The sequence below is a fragment of the Rhamphochromis sp. 'chilingali' genome, assembly GCF_963969265.1.
Source record: "Rhamphochromis sp. 'chilingali' genome assembly, chromosome: 14".
NCBI classification, from domain to species: Eukaryota; Metazoa; Chordata; class Actinopteri; order Cichliformes; family Cichlidae; genus Rhamphochromis; species Rhamphochromis sp. 'chilingali'.
In genome coordinates, this window is record NC_137941.1 from 16,337,618 (window position 1) to 16,360,241 (window position 22,624).

The window sequence follows — 22,624 nt, forward strand, 5'->3', positions numbered from 1 at the left end:
TCTTTATTGGTTGCTCTTAATCCGAAACTTGACATCAGCTGATTACAGAAGGAACAGGGGTAATATGTTGAAATGGTACACAGAACTGTACATAGAAAACACAATAAATTACTTCATAAAATAAAGAATTTAGTAGAAGTTAATATTGACCACCTCAATACCTAAAAAATAATTTAGAGCTACTGGACTTGTTTGGACAAACAAATGGCTCGTCACCTTTTCGGCAGTTGCCGTTTGGTTTCATCTTCAAATGCATCGTCATCCAGTACACTTTAGTAACTATGATGTTTCGGGGAACGAAAAAGTTTTGTAGTGCAGCAGGACAGAGCAAGGAAATTCAACCATTGTGTTTTGCTGATTAGCATCTGAAAACCCATCAACAAGAACAGATTATATGACTGCAGGTCCTGTTACGGTGTGTTCGTCTGACGACAGAAGCACATAAATTAACTTGTCTCCCGGGGCTAAGCATCTGTTTGTCAGGTCCACGCATTCAGCCCAAAAGTGCATTTTAGCTTGCCTCATTAAGTTAAGATACTTCACTTGAATTGTGTCATTGCTGAAATAATACACTGGTGGAATGGCAATCAGCAGGTTCCCCCTCTTTGTGCGGTCTCATTTATCGACTACTTTCTTAGGCACAGAAAAATGAACAAGGCACCTCTAGCATTTTGAAGCATTAAAACTGTTGAGAGCAGCAAATTATACACAGTAGCATCCAGGTCTCCTTTTTTTTTCCTGCACACTCAAGCAAATGGTTGTTAATGTGAAACAGGTCTTAATATGGAAATACAATTCATTCTCTTTTGACATTCATTATGTTCTTATGAAAATGTGCTTTTCCCCATAAATTAACGTATTCGTACATTCTGACACAGACCTCAGGGAAACTTCTCGAATGAGTGCGTTTGTGAGATGTGAGTCAAAGCAAATTTGTTTTCACTGTGGCAACAAATCAGCACGGGAAGAAAAAACCCTTCTCATTTCAATAAATAATGAGAGCTTTGCTGAACACAGAGGTAATATGATGTAAAACAAAAACGAGTTCAAGAAATAAATAAATAGAACATTCAAAGCTACATCTTAATCACCTTCTTTTGCCACCTGAGTACACCTTTAGGTTCCTCGGCTGTGCGCTGGGCAGTGGAATGTCGTTAAGTTTAAAGATAGGACAGTAAGCAGGGAAGCCGGCGCTAACGAGGGTGGTGGAAGAGATGGGCATCGGGGAAGCTGAGGCGGAGTCAGGAAGTGAGGAAGGGAAGATATTGCAGGAAGTGGTGGAGTGTTCCTCAGTCTGTCTGCCCTGAACTGTCTTCCCTGTCTCACCTGCTACAGTCACGAAGAGAGCATCAACTAACACTGAGCTGCGCAAAGCCGATCAACTTCACTTCATCAGGGATCTCCGTGTCATCGCAGCTGGAAGCCTGCATGGGAAAGAAGACAGTCAGAGGATCATCAACAGAAGCAGGGAGCTGAAACTACTGAAACTGAGTTTAATATGGAACCAAATCTGAGACTCATTTTCAAAATGAGAAAAAAAATGACATAATTTCCCTCACCGGATACAAGCTACGTTTTAAACTGGTAGTAATGGTTATTATTAAGAACTCGTCAGCTTCTTAATTATTTTTTGTCCACATAGCATGCAGTCATGTGGAAAATAATTTTTTCACAGAGCGCGATGCAAAAACTAAGGACACCCACACTGCTTCCATAGGAACTAAGAGGGTAAGTAGAAGCCAGGGGCTGTTAATCAAATTTACTTGATAAATAGAGCTTCAGTTTGCAGGTCTGAAACGTTCAGGTGTGCATTAACACAATGCCAAGGAGGAAAGATATCAGCAATGGTCTTAGGGAAGCAAGTGTGCCTACCCATTAATCTAGGAGTAATTATAAGGCCATTTCAAAGCAATTTGAAGCCCATCATTCTACAGTGAGAAAGATTTTTATGTCCCAGAAAACTCACCCCAAGGTCAGCAATGCTCAGAGAAACTGCAAAAACCCCATGAACTACATCTTACCTCAACAGACTTCAGTCAGCATGTTAAATGTTAAACTTCATGATAGCAAAATTAGAAAAACACTGAACAAGCATGGCCTCTTTGGAAGGGTTGTAAGGGAAAAAGCCCCTTCTCTCTAAAAAGAACATGGCAGCACAGTTTAGGTTTGCACATCTGAACAAACCCCTAGACTTTGGAACAACGTTGTTTGGACAGATGAGACGAGAGAGAGAAGATTGGCCATAATGGACGACCCCACGTTTGGCGAGTACATCAGCACAAACACCTCATACCAACAGTCAAGCACCGCGGAGGAGGGGTGATAATTTGGGTTCATTTTGCAGCCAATCATTGATTCGACCTCTGTACCAAAGAGTCAAAATTTATGCAGATAATTTATGGTGTGGGTGGCATTAAAGCAACTTTATGACTGAACTGAACAAGAGATCAGAATAGACTCATGAACTCACAACGACTGACTGTATTAATAACTGTGCCTCCATGGTGATTACACAACTGCAGAGCCCTCAGAGAGTGTATGGGTGGCTTTGCCAGATAAGGTGCAAATTGGTGGAGCCCATCGGGTGTTGGGTCACCAGTTTAAGCTCTCCATGAGGATGGTTGATTCATTTTCTCTGAGCAGTGATACAAATTACTATGCAAAATATATTAAAGTAATGCTTCAGTCAAGGACATCTGTGCAGCCTAAAATGGAGGTGACTGCAAATGACTGAGAAGAGACGGTTGCTAACCTTGTAGGTTAGCAAAGTTAGCATTAGTCATTCACTGGTGTGGGCTTTTCTCTAATAATTCAAGTTCTAAGCAGCAAAGTCACCAACATTGACATTTTCTACTCAGGAGGCAGGCTCCTGAGCTACTCTATTAAAATTCCTACCAACTATATATAAAAACTAACACCTGACAATGCTTAGCAATGAAATATAAAGTTTTCTTCCATAACACAGAAATTTTAAAGTTTCACGAACTTACAGAAAACACCTAATACAGCAGAATTTTCTCACTGCTTGTATCAGCAGTCATAAAAAAAATCTTATTAGAATTACTGGCTTGTGCAAATGGTTGGTTATAATTATAAGAGTGAACAAGAAATATAAGCTAGTCACATCTGACCAATTCCTAATAGTCCTTGTTTTTTACAGGAACATTACGATATGAAATGTTAGGTTAACAAAGATGTTGTTAATCCCAATAATTAAAGTTTTCTGCCTAATGGCACACAAGTATTGCTCTCTTTAATAACATGTGTTTACCCACTATTTTGTGCAAAAATAGCTGCTGTAAAAACAATAGTCTATCAGTTATTATCATTGCTGTGGCTGCTGCATGATATCAGATTAAAGCAGTACTGCTAAGCAGTTTGTGTAGCTAGGGTAAACTATATCAGTGATGTGGACTCTGTTATTTACATATCATCTGGTGCGTTGTGTGTTTCATGGTTTCGTTTCGTTTGTCCAATTAAGGTAAGTCTCAAAGCTGCAGAGAATAAAATTATGTGTTAGTCTGTGGAAGGCTCTTTCGTGCTGCTACACAACAGTGCTCCTGAGGCCAGTAAACATATATATAGTTTTAGAATCTAGCATAAAAAACCCTGACTGACCTCCACTGGCCATGCACAACTTCTGAGATCATTTGTGAGCTTGATTGGAAGCGAGACAACCGACATCAGAGCCAACCTCATTAAAGCTGAGGTGGGAAAATGGGCTCAAACCCCTGGCAACCCATTGTACCTTTCTGAAAAACAATGATTACACAAAACACCATCCTCCAATAATTCACCATATTTCTTTAACTTGCAGCAGCTTGTCTCACCTCTGTTTTAGGCTGCACAGATCCCCTTTACTGAAGCAATATTTGAATTCATTCTGCATGTTAATTTGTGTCACTGCTCAGAGAAAATACATTTTCCTTTTTTTGAACCAGCCATCCTCGTGAAAAGCTTAACCTCGTGACCCAACATCCAATGTCCTTCACCAATTTGCACCTTATCTGAGAAAACCACCCATACACTCTCGGGCTCTGCAGTTGTGTAATCACCATGGAGGCACTGTTATTAAAACAGTCCGTTTTTGTGAGCTCATGAGTCTATTCTGATCTCTTGTTCAGTTCAGTCATAAAGCAGCTATAGTGCCACCCACACCATAAATTGTCTTCATAAAGTGTTATGAATTGTTCCCCTTGCAGGGGTAATTATTCTCACTCTCTGGGTTTTGTGACACCACCCTCGTAACTCGTAATTCGTTCAGAAAGGCGGAGTTGAGCTGCAGTGAGAATTTAGCACTGCCTGCAGAGTTAACACGTGGAAATGAAAGCATGCCCATATATCTACATGGCATGCCCAGTACAGCCCTCACTCTGGCTCTCCAGAGATTTGTCCACCTGCTGATAAGGCAAATGGCAGAAAGGTCACACTGTAAAATACTGCAACCCAAAGCACAGATGTTGTTTACCCACAACTACACAAAGGTCAATAAAACATAATTTACATATTTTTTTGTCAAATACAAAGAAACTGGCATTATTTCCTTTCTTAATATCACATTCTAATATGTCACACTGCACAAAGGGACTTCTTAAAAGCACATATGGTGTATTCAGATAGCGCAACAAAGATGCACCGTCGTCAAAGAAAATAAAATCACCTAAAGACTCACAATAATCCACAATGTGAAGCGCACAAATAAAAAATCATTCTGATAAAAACAAATTGTGTTTGACTACTCAAATCATGACACTCCTCTCCACAGACAATACAGACTTGATACAAAATTTTATAGTAACCACAAAAGGGAAGATGTGGAGGTCGTATTTTCCTCATTAAGAACTCATTAATGTGGATTCGTTACACAACGGTAACAATACATCACAAAATAAAATCAATGCTGTATTGGATTTTTGTCACAATTGAGATAATAAAACAAAACCTAATGTAGTTATATTATTAAAGTTGAACTGATAAACATTGACTATTGATCTGTTAAGGCTGTTTTTATTTGCATTTGAATGTTTGTTTTTAGTACATCGTATATTTTGTTTTACAATGATGTTGCTATAATGCTATATATTGCCCATTGCACAATCCAGTACTTTACAGTACATATACATGCTCAGTGCTGCTCAGTAATTCAAACAGTCAATCACTTGGCAGCAATTAAATCTACTTAGACTGATGCATGTAAGCCTAAATGGTCAAGATGACCTGCTGATATTCAATCTGAGCATCAGAATCAGAGGAGAAAGGCAATTTAAGTGACTTTGCAGATGGTAAGCTTATCGGTATTTCAGAAACTGCAGATCTACTCAGATTTCCCTGCACAACCTTTTCCAGGATTTACAGAGAATGAGCCAAAGAAAAGAGAAAATATCCAGTGAGCGGCAATTCTCTGTCTTGTTGATGGTTCAGAGAAGAATGGCCAGACTGCTTCAAGCTGATAGGAAGGCAACAGTAACTCAAATAACCACCACAACCAAGGTATGTAAAAGAGCACCTCTGAACATGTCCGACCTCAAAGTAGAGGCGCTATAGTAGCAAGAGAGCACGCCTTGGTGTCACTCATGTTAGTTAAAATTACATAATAGAAAAGAAGACTAAAGAACGGTCTCAATTTCTGTTGCAACTTTCAGATGGTAGGGTGAGAATTTGGTGTGAACGATATAAAAGCAAAGACCAATCCTTCTATCAAGAGTTCAGGTTGGTGGTGATATATTGGTGTGGGCGATATTTTCATGAGCCCGTTAGTACCGACTGAGTGTCGTTTAAACGCCACAGCCTTACTATTGTTTCTGACCACGTCTTTATGACCACCTTCTGATGGCTGCTTCCAGCAGGATCATACACCATGCCACAAAGTTCAAATGATTTCAAATTGGTTTCTTGACATGACAATGAGCTCACTGTACTCAAATGGCCTCAAATAGTCACCAGATTTGAATCCACTACAGCATCGTTGGGATGTGGTGGAACGGGAGAGTCCTATCGTGGATTTGCAGCAGAAAAAAATGAATCAACTATGTGATGCCATCATGTCGATATGAAGAAAAGAAACTGGAGCCAGCACAGAACTAGCATGGTGTAGCTAACAAAGTGTGCAGAGTGTAAAATAAATGTGAAAATGTATGTTATATTTAGCCTGAATGAACTTTATCCCTATAACAAAATATCCAAACATTTCAAGTCCAGATTTAGAGAAAAAGGGTAAATAATTTTAATGTCTTCTGTAACATCAATCCTCTAACCTTCTCCTTCACTTCTTCTAAAATAATTTCTTAACATCATCAACTGAACATCTTTTAGTTTTACGCAGAGTTTATGTCTAATAACTCCAGTTCTCGCTAAAGCTTTCCCCAGCAAGCTCTTTATGGTTGGACATCACAAGCCAAGACAAAGCCAGGGCAGCTGTCATGAACCATCAATCATGTGGAAACTCACCAGCTTAAAGGTCAGTACTTTGTAGGTAATTGGGTCATCTACAATCTTTTGAAGGTTAGCAGCAACTGTAATAGAGGAAATAATTGTGTTCAGTAATAACAAACACGTTTTATACTGAGGAAATTTTAGGACAAGCTCCTGCTCCCACAATGAAAGAGCAGTCTAGTGTAAATATGAAGACTAGAAAACCAGTTTTAGTTATTCCAAGATCCAATTTAAATGTAATTCATCCTGGTAATAGGTTTTCTATTAACAAATTATTTCAAGATGATGTTTTCCAGTAAGCAGGCTATGTATTCAAACAACACAATTTATGAGAATAAAGAGGCACAGCATTACCAATAACAACGTCGTGCCCATTGACCAGTCCAGCTGAGAACAGTTCCTGGGAAACCCCATCAGCAGTGTCTTGTGAGAGAATAACATGACAAATATTGGACCTCATACATGCCACTTAGCAGGTGATTGTGTTAGAGACTGAATCAGATGCTGTCCAGAGCCCAGTGCCATTACCCATTATACAGAGAACAATTCAGTCATCTAATGTGGTGATATTATCACATAGGGAACAGCATATTCCTAATTAATTGAGGCTGAGCTCTTACCTCGCCCAGGAGTAAATTCAAACCGGATGTCATTCAGCTCCTTTTTGGAGTTCCTGGAAAAAGAGACAAGGGGATGTGATTGCAGAGCAGTACCTGAAATGGTAGATTTAAATTTGTTGCAGAGCAGAGCGAAGACATGACCTGAGCAGCACAATGTTAGAAACAAGCAGGATGAAAGCAGAAATGAAAATGCCTCCAGTGATCTAAGAGAAGTGATCAAACAGTGAAGAGATAACTCCCCCCAGGTTTCAAGAGTAGACAGTTCAGAAGTAGAAACAGCAAGCAGAAAGTTAGAGCGCATCTCATCTTCTAGAATGACCGTCCTGCTATGAGCTGGGGTGAAACTGCAGCGAACGCAGTCATCGTTTCTTCACACTCTAGTTACAAGCAGTCCATTAGGAGAACATAACCTCATCAGGACACCTCCTTATATGAACCCACCTCGGAAAAACAAGACGACGACCTACCGGGGTCACAGATATACTAGTGTTCTGTTATTCTTATTCACTGCTTCTCTTGTAACAGTCATTTCATCTGTCTGTCGGGCTTTTCATACCATGTGCAAAATAAATAAATAAATGTGCTCTTCATGCAGTCGCCGTGCAGATCTGTATTTCACCCTCCCCATTTGTGTCGTCATTTGTAACGACTGCAGCGATTGTGTTAAAACCATATTTGCCCCCCCCATCAAACAATATTTAGTTTACTAAGGAGAGCTGCAAACTAATAACCCAAAACCTGCAAGGCACTTCACACAGACGCAACTGCACCGTTTTATGCATATTTAACAAGCCTCGCTCTCTGCATGTCAAAAACCAAACACACCCTCCCAATTTTTTCAGCTTTTTAAGCCGAAAATTGTCTCTCTCTCCCTGTGTGATGTCAGTGTCACTGCTGCTCTGCAACACTCTGTTTCATCCACTCCACCAATTTCTCTGCATATCATATTTCACTATATTCCTCTTCTGTAAGTCACAATGGTAACTCCTCTTTATTAGATTGATAATGAACAATTTCACAATTGTTTACTCTTATATTCTATAAATATTCATAATTCTTCTTTCAAGTAATGGAGTTTTTTTCAGTAATTTCTACTAAGGTGGATAAGCTGTGTCCTAACTAAGTGTTGCGCTTGCTGGTCACGAATGATGTCTGTTTGTCTCTACCTTTGTGCAGTACATACTATGAGTTTTTTTTCTCATTTAAAAAAACCTAACGAGAGTGGTAAGAGTCAAATGAAAAAAGTGAACTTGTGGGCTGCAGAATCAAAACAATGACGTGATGTTAAAACACTGCAAGCAGGGAAAACTTCTTTCTCATAATCACAGTGATAGCAAAACCCCCCACTTTAGCAGCCTACACAATTAAAGGTGTCAATAAATGATGCTAATCACACTGAGGCAGTTTGCATAATAACAGCGAATGAACAGCCTAGGAAAAGCAGCAGCTATTACATAAAATTATTAATTTATTAATGTGTTTCTTTGTTAGAAGCTAAATTACCAAAATCTTCCTTAGAAGCATAATTTGGTGAAAGTAGGACAGTCGCATAATACGAATCATCTCTTCCTTATCAGGTTTTAAAATTCTGTAAATACAACCTCAGATGAATTACAGGACACAACATTTTTCACTGTGGCCTTATTTATCTAACACAAATTAACCCAAGATTTAGAAGCAGTTTGTGAAAAACTAAGAGGGAGACTAACAGCCATGTCGGGATAAACAAATGCACTTAATTGATCATCAGCAAATATGAACACCGCTATACAAGCAGACGTTTTGCCTCTTCATTGATGTGGAGCATTCAGGTGTCCCAGGAATCTTCCCCCCAGTGGATTGTGCAATGCTCACAGAATATGCAAAAATCCCAAGAGCTACATCTCAGTTTCTACAGGCCTCATGTAACTTAAAAGTTAATGCTTATGACAGTAAAATTAGAAAAAAGACTGAATTTGTCTCTAAAAATAGCATGCCAGGACAGCTTAGGTTTGCAAAACTGCATCTGAGCAAAGCACAAGATTTCTTGAAAAAATGTCCTTTGGACTGATCAAACCAAAGTGAAGATGTTTAGCCATAATGCACAGCGTCATAGAGAGAAACCCAAACACAGAATATCAGCAAAAAACCCACATACCAGCACGGTGGCAGGGGAGTGTTGATTTGGGTTCGTTTTGCAGACGAGGGATCTGGGGACTTTGCAATCACTGAGTTAAAGCTTGGCTGAAACTAGAAATTCAACAGATTCCAAGCACAGCAGAAGATCTACAACAGAGCAGCTTAAAAAGAACAGGACGAAGGTGTTTCCATGATCCAGTCAAAGCCCAAACCTCAGCTCAACTGAAATACTGTAGTTCAGCGGTCCCCAACCTTTTTTGCGCCGACAATATTTTCACAGACCGGCCTTTAAGGTGTCGCAGAAAAATACAACAAAATAAAACTAGTACCGGTACCGAAAAAAAGAAGATTTATTCGTAACACACGTGAAAAGACCCAGGAAAACCAAGTTAATGAAAAAAACGATAACAAAATAACGCTAAAAACCGCTAAAAGCCCTGAAAACCATACATTTCACACCCAAGTCTCAACTCTCGCGGCCCAGTACCGGGCCCGGGGGTTGGGGACCGCTGCTGTAGTTGACTGTTGAGAGAGCTGTACGTAAACAAATGCCAGCAAACCTCAATGTTTGTAAAGGGTAGTGGGATAAAATTCCTCATCAACAGTATTAGAAACTGAAGTTGTTGCTGCTAAAGCAACTGAATCATAGGATGCATTTAGTTTTTTGCAAACTGCTTCTGTAATTTGTCTTAGTGTAATCTGTCATGTGTTGTTGTTCATCTGAGGTTGTATTTACTCAATTTTAAGACTATTTACTTAATGACTATTATATCCTGATATGTAAAACCTTAGAACTTTGAAACTTTGAAATTGCAGAAAACCTTTGTATTTCCTAATTTATGCATGATCACAGTTTAACATATGTCTGTGATTATTGTAAATGTAAATACATATATTATATTAGAGAATACAGTTCTAAAATACAACTATAATTTTGAGGAAGTATAGCCTCAACTGTAGACTGTAGTAAAATGTAAACAAACATCCAGCTAGTTTGACTGCATTGATAAAATGTGCCTTTCAGCCTCTTGCAGCATCAGCTTGCATTCATTTGCATCCCATGCATTAGAAATCTGTCTTTAAAATGCATTTGTGACATGGGAGCGGCTCTCTTCTGATAAAGGCACGGCCTGACAGCACTACCTCTCAAAACAACTGCATGTAGGGGAAGATTAATATGGTATGTAGTCTGGTTTAATAACTCAGCCAGCTAGTCCACAACCCCGATTTTAGATTAGATCAGAGCCATAAGTCAACACACACACACAAACAGGTCAAGACATATCCATAATGAGTTTGTTTGTGGCAAGAGCATAAGAAATGGGGAGAGTCAGGATTTACTAGCACTTAACTGTGAGTCAGATTAACTTTTTTAAAAACATTTTGCTGTTGAAAAAGAAAAAAAATTCTGGTGGAGCAGATGGATGTAAGCATCTCTTTTCCCAGGGTGGAAGCTGAGAGTGTACATTGCCAAGGCTGATGAGGGAACGTGTATTTCAGATGATTATAAACATGCCCAAAAAAATCGGACTTAAATCTGCTTCCTCTGTAGAAAGCCCGCGGAGAGTGTTTAGAAAATGTTCTGTCTACTGACTCCACCTGGATCATTCGGGATTATCCCTGTATAGCAGACTGAGGATGGAGATACCCCTCTGAAGATTCACACAGTAAAGTTTGCATTTCATCAACAACACTTTTATGTGACAACACTGTGAGCTAAGTTACACACGTGACTGTAAAAAACCAAAAAGAACAAGTGAGAGTACCCATTTCTTCCCAAAAAAAAACAACATACCTGAGGTACAATCATAACATGCACGGACTGCTTATCCACTAATAAGTAGATCATATTGTTTTAATGAACATTTTATTTTACATAATGGAGACAGGCAGAGAAATCTCCGGTGCAATCCATTAAAAATGTCTTCAGGTTTCACCAGTGCACTGCAGCATTGTCGGCTGTCACTGAGATTTCTGATAATGAAGCCAGCTGGAATTTTTAGATAAGAAAATGCAAATGTAACGCACGCCATGAAGCCATGGCCAACAAACAAAAGTCCCACTATGCTGAAAGTAAATCATTTTTACAGAACAGATAAACTAAATTTTGTAGGAAACTGACTCTTTGAGGAAAGATTGCATATTAATAGAAGAAGAAAGAGGACAAACGAGGAAGTAGTTCAGTTAAATTCATTGAAATGATTATCTGAATTTGTAAATTGTCCTTTAAAAATCATCTAATCTTTTAATATTTATTAAGCTACAACAGGGGTGTCAAACATCAAGCCCACTGTATGGCTTTGGAAAAAAAACTAATTTTTCTTCCAAATTTATGGACTAAAAAAACTGTATTTTCAACAGTAAACGTCGCCAAAGACACCACAGTAAGTAATAGATTAAACAAAATAAAAACTAAATATACTTTTATTGTTAGTATTCCATTAAAATAACAGAAAAAAATATTATTTTGGTTTTTGTTTTTTTTTACAAATCACTATAAAGGTTTTAGCTGTTGTTTGAGCTACAGTTCAAACTGTATTTTTTATTTTTTATTTTTAAATTACACAACAAGCTGCCAGTACTTCCTTGAAATAATAATTCTTAATGTGTAAGCCTGTCCACGCTCAGAGTAGGGTAACAGCAATACCCTGTAAGCCTTTTAACTGCTAAGGTGTAAAAACTGAGACATAAGGCAATTAACAATTAAGAGGTTTCTCAATAGTTTTACTGGTCCAACCAACTTGAGATCAAATTTAGGCACACTGCAAAACGAATTTGATACCTCTGAACTACAGTAAGCTAGTCTTTATGTCAGCACACGCCAGCTGAATAGTTCAACTTATTGTATTTTCCAAAAAAAAACCCCACAAATTACAATTGTGGAGAATATGGCTTCTAATAGTTAAAGACTTTTCAATGAAAACGAGTGAACGCTTTAGAAACACTGATTCACAGAACTGCGGTTCCATATGTAACAAACCCAACAAACCAATTTTCTTGACTAAACAAGATGTGGCTAACTTGTGAAATTGGTAACCAGATTTATCTATCATTAGTAAATTATGATTTCATAATGTGTGTTAGATTAGTCAAGTTGAAGCTATGACCCCTAAAATACACAGAGTATGCCTTTAATGTTCCAGCTCTGACACTGTTTTGTTCCATCCTTGGCTCTATTTCAAACCAGGAGCATTTATGTTGAACATTGACTGGTTTCTCTATGCTATTTCCTTGTCTTAGCTCCAATCCAATGCATTTGTGTCCATATTTGCCTGTATGTATAGTTATGCAGACCATCATCTACATATTGTAGGTGTTAGCTATAACCAGGGGCAATGTCACAAATAACGGCTCTGCAGGCTACTCTTGTTTGTGCTGTTGTTGGTCCTTTAGCTATTCATGGAAAAAAAAAAACAAAGTTCTTGCAAAGAGCTGAAGCAAAACTAGTGTTAGAAACAATTCTAGTTTCCATTACAGACGCTTTCTGTGCTCTTCATGCTGAAGTTATTAGGTCAATGGTGCACTGCCTTGCACATGAAACCATTTGTTTAAGTTAAATTAATCTCAAAAGGGTTACAAATCTGCATGCAATCCATGAGCTATTCAGTGCATTTAGAAAAAAATATCAGAACACAGAAACACAAAGGATGCTCAGGTGTCCCAGTTTTCCACTTGCAATTAAATATAGCTTCATGTATCTTTTTGTGAATTTGTGATTCTATGTCAAGTTATCAGCATTAGAAGCGACACGTGCACTTGATGATATGCGACTGTCAGGTGATACGTGCATATTTAACCATCTGTAAGTGAAATATCACAAATATTTTTAGATACTTGTAGAAGAGTGAAAATGATCAGATTTGAGAAACTGAATTTAAGAGGCTTTGTGTAAATTATGATTATTTATTTAATTTTTGATGTATTTTTAAAAATATATCTACATGTCTTCTATTTACTGTGTACATGTGTGGACTGAAGCATGCATTTGTAAGTACTCAAAATTATCCACAGACACTTGTACACATTTGTAAATCTTAGTTTATGCTTGTGGATCTTATCATACACATTTGTGAACCTATTGAGACAAATTTGACTCCACGGGTTTGAGACACAAACACAGCCTTGCAACTGTGCCAAATCACATATACAAATCTATGAGCTGCAGCGACCCTTTGGGAAAGGAAAGATATTTTTTTTGCAGTTCTCCTATTCCCGGTGAACTCAACTGTTGTAGCCCAATTTCCAACAAATCAACATTCGACCTGTGCACACTGTCATCCACATCAAGCTACGTGCTGTTGGTTTTTTGAAGGACTGAAAACAAGTTCATTTGCATAGGCTGCATAAACCTTTATGCAGGAAAACACCTTCACAAATGGACATAAATGCAGTACCATAAATCCTGCATCTGTTTCACCCTGACAAACACAGGGCACTTGCAGTAAAAATAATGTTTCCTGCGTTGACAAGTACAGAGAAATGCTGCAGTAAAGCAGGAACTAATAAAATCCTGCTCTACTGCCTAATAAAATCTATTTTGAGGAATGAAAGGATTTCTTTCATGTCAAAAAAGGGTTAAAATGTGTAATTTTGATTAAAAGATGTTTTTATTGGCTGGTGATGGCAGGAGAAAGACTTTAATTAACTATAAATAGTAGTCAGTCTATCAAGGAAATTTTTCTTTATACCAAATTGCAAAGTTTCTTATGACAAACTCTTCAGGAAATTAATTGTGAACTTGGCTATTAACAGCTCATTTTGTTATTAATGAGTCTGTCATTTATAAGTAAAAAGAAAAGTAAAAATGTGAATCCAGAGTAACCGCTTCATATTTTGTCTCAACAACATCTAAAACACAAAAACATATAATTAACCAGAACTGGTGAGAAATCATGGCCTTATTAATGTGCCAGCGACTTCCACTACTAGCAGCTTGCCTGTGCAGATGGTGAGGTGGATAAATCTTCCAAATGTTAGCGAGACAGAAAGGTTTATTTGCTTCACAAACAACTGTCAAGAAGCTCGCAAGCAATAAACCCATATCTCCAGGCTTAGTCTGACAGAAGCACACACACTACATTTATGTTTCTCTGAAATTTAATATCAAGATGATATTTCAGAAGCTAAGGTGACATTTGTCAACTTCTAGCTACCTTTTATAAACAAGAGTCTTAAGAAAACACAAGGAAATGTCACCTCTTGGCTAAATCAATTTGCAGCTGTTCTATTTTGGCTTTTTAAGCTCCAGTGACATTGCACCAAAAGCGTTTCCCCTTTAAACTGCTGACATTGCTATTCTCAGGAGTTCTCAATGACACTGCAAAAAAAGAAAAAAGAAAACCCAGAAAGAGTGAACCAATCACAGCGCTTCTGTTCCTACACCTCTGCTACTGAGGGGATCCTATTACCATGAACTCATGCTAATTAGCTGAGAAGGGAGACCAATTAATTGTTTATTTTTGTCTTTGCAATGCAATTACTTTGATGTATTCACCATCTGAAAACCTTTAAACTTCTCCTAATTGATGAGGGTTTTTTTATGTAGCTTCTCAAAGACTTCGTAAAATAATGCACAAGTAACAACATTCAATATGATTTAGGCTCCCAAAATGACAAAAAGAACAAAGATGAAATTGTCTAATTACTCATTATAGACAACAATTTTTAAAAGATGCATTTGCTACACAGTGGCAGCTCATAAATGACATTAACGTCAGGTCAAGAACCTTTATTCATAATTAGTTTTACTGATTTTTAGTCAGAGTTGGAACTACTCAATTCATTAGTAAATCTGAGTTGTTCATTGCTAGTGAAACCTCAGTAATAATTCAGTTCAGGTTTTAAATTCAACTTTTAAAAACATAGTAAAAAAACAAACATTAAATATTGTGACAAATTCCAGCTAAAGCCTTTATTTAATCGGCCCTCTTAAATCCACTGCTTCTTATGCAGCCTCTTCCTATTTGCGAAAGCCAGAAATATATCTTTCTGCCCCCACAACTCAGGAGCACAGCCAAAGAAAATCCCAAAATATGCAGTCTTTCATCCTATAAAGCCCCACTGATTCACTTTAAAACATACCAGCCAAAAGCTTCTTAACAATGAAAAAGTCAAATAACTCCTAAAGAAACATTTTCTCAGCCAGCACCAAATTGCTTGCAATTGAAATCAGAAAATGCATGTTCAGTAGGACATTAAATATCTAGAAATGACAAATTCTGGTATTCCACTGTTACATCTGCTGTCTGAAACATCAGAAATGATCAAAACACAGCATTTTAAACCTTAAATGTAGATAAAGACACAGAAATATTATAATATATGAGTAACTGAAAGAAGAGGGAGCTTTTCAGTACCTTTTTCTGACAAATGATATCAAACATGTGGATTTACATTTTAGGTATCACATCTATATCTCTACTACACAAATTCACCTAAAAAGACAATGATACCAAGCGCAGTGAATGCTCTTCTCTGTGGACACAATGTCATTTGCTGGCTGAGGAAAAATGGCGTACTACTAAAAACACATGTAACTTCCTTAAAGTTGATTTAAAGCTAAATTCATGTTTAAAGCTGTGAAATGGAAGAGCAGAAAAAGCCAAAACCATCAAATCTCTGCACGTTTTCACCACCAGGTTAGAATAGTCAATTTTCACCAATGAACAGGTAGCCGTCACCTGTTGCATGCAAGATATTGTTTTCTTGGTAAGCACAGAATAAAATTGACACCTGGGGAGAGACCTTCAGGTGTCTATTCAAGCAAGAGCGTGCTCAGCACCGGGCTCATCGGGGAGCTAGAGGGAGACTTTCAGCTGTCCAAAAATGCATATTGGTCCGTCCGATTCAGCATCCATTCTCTCTACTTCTTTTCTCTGTTTGTTTCATTCTGAGTAATACAGACCAAGATATAAACAATGCATTTCCGTACACCACACAGGTAATTGAACTCCCACCTGCTGCCAAAATTATGTGACCAAATCGCAAGCCTGCCCTAAGTCACGGGAATATTTCCATAAACAGCAATGTCTTGAATAATGCAGCAAAAAGAGTGAGGTGCTATAAGCGCAGGGAGGAAGGAGGAAAGCAGATTGTGGAGCACCGCGAGAGGCAATGATGTGTAACACCCCTCCCTCTGACTACAGCGGTAAGACAACATGAGATAAGGGGATCAGCGGTGATGCCAAATCCCTTCTGTGGCAGCCAAAGATCATTAGGTCTATTAGAAGCCTGCATTGTTTAAACTCAGAGATAACAAACTTGCACATTTCTTTGCTTTTACTGCTTTTAGAAAAATAGATCTCACTGACGATTTTTTCATGTGTGTATGTGTGTCTCTCAGTCTCACCTTAGCCGTAGTACCATGTTCACAGCACCTTGAATGAAGGGTGTATTCTCATACGGTTCAACCTGCATGAGAAAATATCTGGTGATGAAGCAGATTAAACATCAGACTGGCAAAAGCATTCACTGTGAAAAAGAGGAGTGAGAGTCACATAAAGCATGCACGAGAGAGCATGAAATTCTGCAAACTTCAAGATGAACATAAACAAGAAATGTGTGCACACACTATGTGATTTCTTTTTTTTTTTTTTACTGGAAAATGTCTTAAATTCATTGCAGCAGCAGGGAAAGTCTTAAGGGAGAAGAAAAGGAACAAGACATGAAGGTTTACTGTGTAAGGGTCTATCACTGTCATCAAAACCGTATTACGAATGGGCTTTTTATATGGCAAGGATGAGATATTATGGAAAGGAAATGACTGCTAAGAAGCTGTCAGAGTTAATTCCTGACTGGGACACAAGACTACACCTCAAACTGCTTTGGCTCATTTTCAGACTGACAAAAGCCAAAGAAAATGGGATACAATGGCAGTGAGTTTTCAGATGAGATACACCCAGTCACTGAGCTAGCACTGTCAGGCAGACAACCATTTACTCTGAGTTATTACTGCTGAGAGCATCCCTCCAGGAGACCGACCGTCTCCATGTACGCAAGCGCACACACACACACACACACACACACACACACACACACACACACACACACACACACACACACACACACACACACACACAAATATACGCCCACTGACACGTCCACAGACAGACACGCTCTAAGTGTGCACGCGCAGAAATGAACACAAACACACACAATCACAGTGGAATCAAGGTCATTGAATCATGCCAAATTGGTGCTGCTGCCGAATCCCTCACCTGGGGATGCTGAATAGACAAGCCTTCAATAGGGACATTGTTGGCATCCTCCTCATTCTAGGAGGAACAAAATGTGAGGCATAATTGTGCAAATGCTATTACATCCTTGGTAAATATCAAATCAGAGCTCATCGTATAAAGACAACAGAGGAAAGTCAATTCAAACCAATCAATGAGGAGCATTTTGTTCTCTTCATGGGACAGGTTAAATCAAATTCGTGGCATTTTTTAATGAAACTGCATAAAAATGCGAGCAGAGAAATAAACATTAATTAAGTGAGTTCATGATTCTTACACAAGCAGCAGCTCAAGTAGGACAGTCAAGTGAATTTAAAAATAAAAATACCCCTTTGGCAACTTATCGAATTGTAAAGCAGCAGAAGGATATGGCCGGTTTGTCTATGACTCTTTTTAGATATTCTAAGATATTTTGCAAGTTCAAATTGGTGTAGGAGAGGAATATCTAACTTACATCTTTGGCGTCATCTTTGACCCTTCGTGACTGGAGGGGGGAAAAAAACATTTTCATATATTTACTGTCAGACACACGGTAATAATCATCTTATATGTTCTGTTTTAGTTTGTCAAAGAGCAAAAAATTTATATAAGCCATACACTGCTCACAGACTGTATGTGTATATATCAATCCATCCACATATGCCTACACCTTTCTTTTTACACTGAAAAGCAGCCCGAAGTTTGCAAAAAACAAACCAAAGCACATCCGTGTTGAAAAGAAGAATATATATATATATATATACCTTAAAAACAACCCTTTTCGTAAATCATTACTGCCGGTAGAGTATTATTTATTGCATCATACATCAAAGCTGGGAGTCTTTATCAAAGGGCTCTTTGATCATAGTTGTCTAGTTCCTCCTGCCTCAAATCCTTACAGCTATCTTCCAGCTCATTACAGCGACCTCATGACAGGCTCTCTCAGAGATAAGCCATCTGCTATCCAAAAAAACTAACCAATCAGGAAGGGGCGGAATGCACAGTGTCTAAGACAGAAGGGAAAGTTGCATAATGGTTTGATCTGCGGGTTGGACATGACATGCAACACCGTAATAACTCATATTCGGAATTTATGTGCAGAAGTTATAGTTCTGTTACAGTTTCAGACTGAAACGAGAAAATATCTTGGCTCTTTTGATGATGATTTTTACTGATGATGATCATAAAAGAGTAAACACATTGATTAATGCCTCCCTCTGTGGAGTCTCACCTACCCTGCCCTGATTTACCGCTGCTCTGCCTTCCTCGCTGCGCTCGTCCATTTCGTCGTCACTCCACTCCCAGTCTCCATTCTCTGTTTTGTGCAAGTGGCCACTGGAGCCGGGGACTCTCCTGACCTGCAGCATTACGACATCCAGCACACGATGTTAATTAAATTATTTGTGCTCCTTTGACTTCATGTGTCTGTACATTGTGCTTTACCCATGAGTCCATTAGCTTTTACAGACCTTTAAATAAGAGCACTGACCTCAGTGATTTACATAACGTGGCTGCGCATTTGTGACATGAAAGGTGAACGTACAAAGCCACATTCAAGTCATTTAGTCTGTTAAGTATGTTTGGTACTGCAGTGGCAAAGGTACTGCTTGGTTCTGAAAAGATCTTTATTATGTAACCAAAAAAGGAGTTTAAAGTTTAGAAGTTTTTCTTGTTAGGACAAACGTCACAAAATCAAACATCCTTTTTTCCTGTGATTTAGATATTAGAAAAGATACTAGTCAAAAAAAAGAAATACAACTGCTGCGAAAAAGTTTTCAATCTTTGCATTACATCGTCATTTTGAAACCCAAACATATGCTGCCCGATTGGTTTTAGTCAACTGCATGATTTTTAAATTGTTTATGGAAGACAAATCAACTTGCACACAGCAGAATTGCTTCAGTTTACAGCATTTTCAAGCCAGTGGTCTTAAAGCACACAAAACAGTGTATGTGCAACATTGTTATCAGTGTCTTCATGCCACGACTGACTGAATCTGACCGAGTCTGGGCTATTGGCAAGTTGGATACTGGCATGTGTGTCTGAGCTGCTGCACACTTCCACGGTGTCCACGAGAGCATTGTCTCTGATGCGACTGTTCTTGGCAGAACTGAACAGAGGTACCAAAATGCGGTCCTCCAACTTGTACTTGTGCCATTCTTGCAGCAGCACCCCACCCTGCAGTTGTTTCAGCAAGACAGTGCCTACCCCCCACACTGCCAGAGTAGCTCGAGCTTTTCTGGATCAGGAGCACATCCAGCTACTTCCTTGGCCAGCATTTATTCCTGATATGTCTCCTACTAAAAATGCCTGGAACTTGCTGGGTGGGCATGTTCATCAGAGGCAGCCACAATCAATGACCACTGCACAGCTGCAGTATGCACTCATCCAGGACTGGAGAGCAATTCTTCAACAACAGAGCCAGACACTTGTACAGACCATGTGCAGACAAGTGAATGCTTCCATCACGCCCAGAGGAGGCCCAAAAACTCATACTAAATGTCTTGTTTATGCATATGGTAATGTAGTTCAAACATAATCTTGCATTTCTTTTTTTGACTAGTATATAACATCTATAGTCACAAATAAACTCATGTTTCCAAATAGATGCAAAACCCATTTAGTTAACTGAGATAAAAAATAAAAACAAACTTAAACAATTTAGTGTACTTACAAAACTAAATTAAAATTTACAGAAAATATCTTTATTTTTAGTCTTACATTTGTCAACATAAACACAAGGAAGCACTGTTGCATATGTTTCTGGAGACCGGCTTGTCATGACTGTGAGTCAGCAGCCTTCATACACGTGCTGTATTATACCATCTGATAAATGTGACTAAAAACTAAATATATATATATTGACTAAACCTACACTGAACTAGAAAGAAAGAACTTTTCACCAGTTGCTTATACCATTTCACTAGGTATAATTTGGCATAGCACAATAAATACAAGAGAAAAAATAAATGACTTAACTATGGTAGTTATAGTAGTTATAGTTAAGTAGTTATACAACTGAAAATGTATCAAGTATAACAAGACAAAAACAGTAAGTATGGCAAATCAAAGCCTAAATACATAAAGCCTATAATTTGTTGCATTTCTACAGTTAAAGCATGTAAGAGAAGCAACATGCAAGATGAGACACAAGGGCACCACAGTGTTACAGAAGGGAGCACACAAAACTGTAAGCCACTGGCAGCAGAGTCATAAAAATTCCCCAGCTCTAGATGGGGTCAAAGTTAAAGAAGCACTACCCTTGTGGTGGTGTCAGGTTTATTTTCCAAACCTGACACAGAACCAAGACTCCCCCAGTTCTGCTCAGGGTCCTTGAGCAAAACAGACACAGATCAATGCACTGGGCAGCCATACATGAAACCCAGCTGACATTCACTCACAGAAAGAAGAATACTGAGAAATGAACCAAAAATGTAGGCTAAAAATAAGATTGAACAGAAACATTGTATGTTCAGAATCTAAAAATGCTGGCGGTCGCTCATAACGGCGTTTTCAGACACTGCGACACACTCTGGTACAAAGCTGTGTTTTGTTTTGTTTTGCTCTTTTAGAAATCAGGCTGCAGAAAGCATTCAAGCAGAAGTCAATCAGTACTGCATCATCATTTGTGCACCAGACCATACATCTGAACTTGATATCAATCCCAATCTTATCACATGTTACTTTTTGTTATGCAACAAATCAATGATTCAAGCACACATTAGTTTTATCTGGCCTTTGAACTAATATAAAGCCTGCTAGTTTCTCTTTTAGACACTCAATACTGGGTGTAAGGGTGCCCTCTGCTGTTTTTTGGACCCACAAACACCTTCATTTTAAATGGCTGGCTATGATCCTGTATAACATTTCTATTTAAAATAAAGCAAAATCCCTCGCAAATGCCTGTTTGTATGTTCTGTAAGAGTCAGTTTCTCCTATTTCTCATTTCCGCAAGTCATTTCTGAATCCTAGTTCCATTTGTTAGATAAAGGAGTAATGTTCTAGCTCCATTATCATCTTAAATTACTTTGCTGGTGACAGAATCTGCCATCTCCTTTTCATTCACTGGAGCAGGTTAATGGAGAAGCCAGGTTTCTTTTAAGAGTCAAAGAGTAGCTGTGTGGCTTTAGGTCGACTTGTTTCATCAGAGAAGAATCCCACATTTGCTGACAGTAAAATACCACATAGGAGAAAAACATTAGAAAAAGAGCAACTGGTTACTAAGGCGTGAAGAGAAGGGAAAAATACAGATCAAAGAGAGGTGCACTGAGAACACGATCTAGACGATTTGAGAGTCTTGAGATAAGATCTAACAAAACCAGGGCCACAAGGTCGCAACATCCTGCAATGACAGTGTTTCTATAATACTGTTGTGTCTGCAAGCTTTGGGTAATGTTGCTGAGTTTATAATGTAGATGACTCTGCAGGTCAAATCGGGACAAAGCAACAAGGACACTGGCTCTGCAGCCCACACATTTCCCAAAGCAAAGCTATCAAGTGTATCAGACACTACCTGTAAACCCTGCATGCTGTCTGTTTTGTACTTTTAAGAGGAATACACATGTAAAAAATGCATTCATTGCACTACACAGTTGTTGTGCATCACCACTTTGTGATTAAAAGGCTCCACAGAATCCATTTTATACTCTCTGAAAGTGATACCATTTCACACTGGCACAAATATTGCTGTGCAAGTTCAAAGTAATGTGGCTCCAATTGCAAAGCTTGCATAATTTGTGTATCAGTGACCATAAATACAGCCTAAATTAGAAGGTGATGGCTGTAATAAACTTAACTGTCAAACTCTGATATACTGCAGCACTTGTTTATATCCATTTAGCATTCTTTGTTATGACTTCCACATACCACCCACCATAGTCATCTCCCTTTCTATTGATGCCAAGCTATGTTTGTGCGTAAATACGACGTCATACACAGAAATGACCATGTTATCTACGATGTCCTTCCTTTACCATGTCAGTGAATTTCCACCTCTACGCTCACTTGCACTCTGCCTTCTGGCAATTGGCCCGTGTTCCCACTTCTGTCCTGGCCATCCAGGCGTAATGTTATGTGGAGTCAATATCAGCTGTGTCCAAAAGCTGCACTTCCTCTCAGTAAACTGTGACCAGTGGGAAACAGAGCAAGCGAACTGAGCAATAATCTGCTCCTTTCTGTTACCTAACCACAACAATTAATTTCACCCTGTTTGTCTCCGGCGTGACACATGCAAAGAGCTTC

The 22,624-nt window shown here is 38.6% G+C and overlaps 1 protein-coding gene across 3 annotated transcripts in view; it reads right to left on the reverse strand.

The window, feature by feature from the left end:
• Positions 1-22,624, reverse strand: part of stk39 (serine threonine kinase 39) — a 33,482-nt gene continuing 10,858 nt past the window's right edge. The window contains exons 11-18 of one of the 3 annotated variants that reach the window (XM_080902116.1): positions 18,634-18,741; positions 17,859-17,888; positions 17,387-17,443; positions 16,519-16,580; positions 7,053-7,105; positions 6,787-6,855; positions 6,448-6,512; positions 1-1,424 (exon numbers count right to left, since the gene is read on the reverse strand). In XM_080902116.1, coding sequence (XP_080758242.1) covers positions 1,350-1,424; positions 6,448-6,512; positions 6,787-6,855; positions 7,053-7,105; positions 16,519-16,580; positions 17,387-17,443; positions 17,859-17,888; positions 18,634-18,741 — 519 coding nt within the window. In that variant the 3' untranslated portion in view covers positions 1-1,349. Of the gene's footprint in view, positions 1,425-6,447; positions 6,513-6,786; positions 6,856-7,052; positions 7,106-16,518; positions 16,597-17,386; positions 17,444-17,858; positions 17,889-18,618; positions 18,742-22,624 lie in introns of those variants that run through there. The other 2 variants (XM_080902115.1, XR_013974008.1) reach the window with 2 other exon arrangements.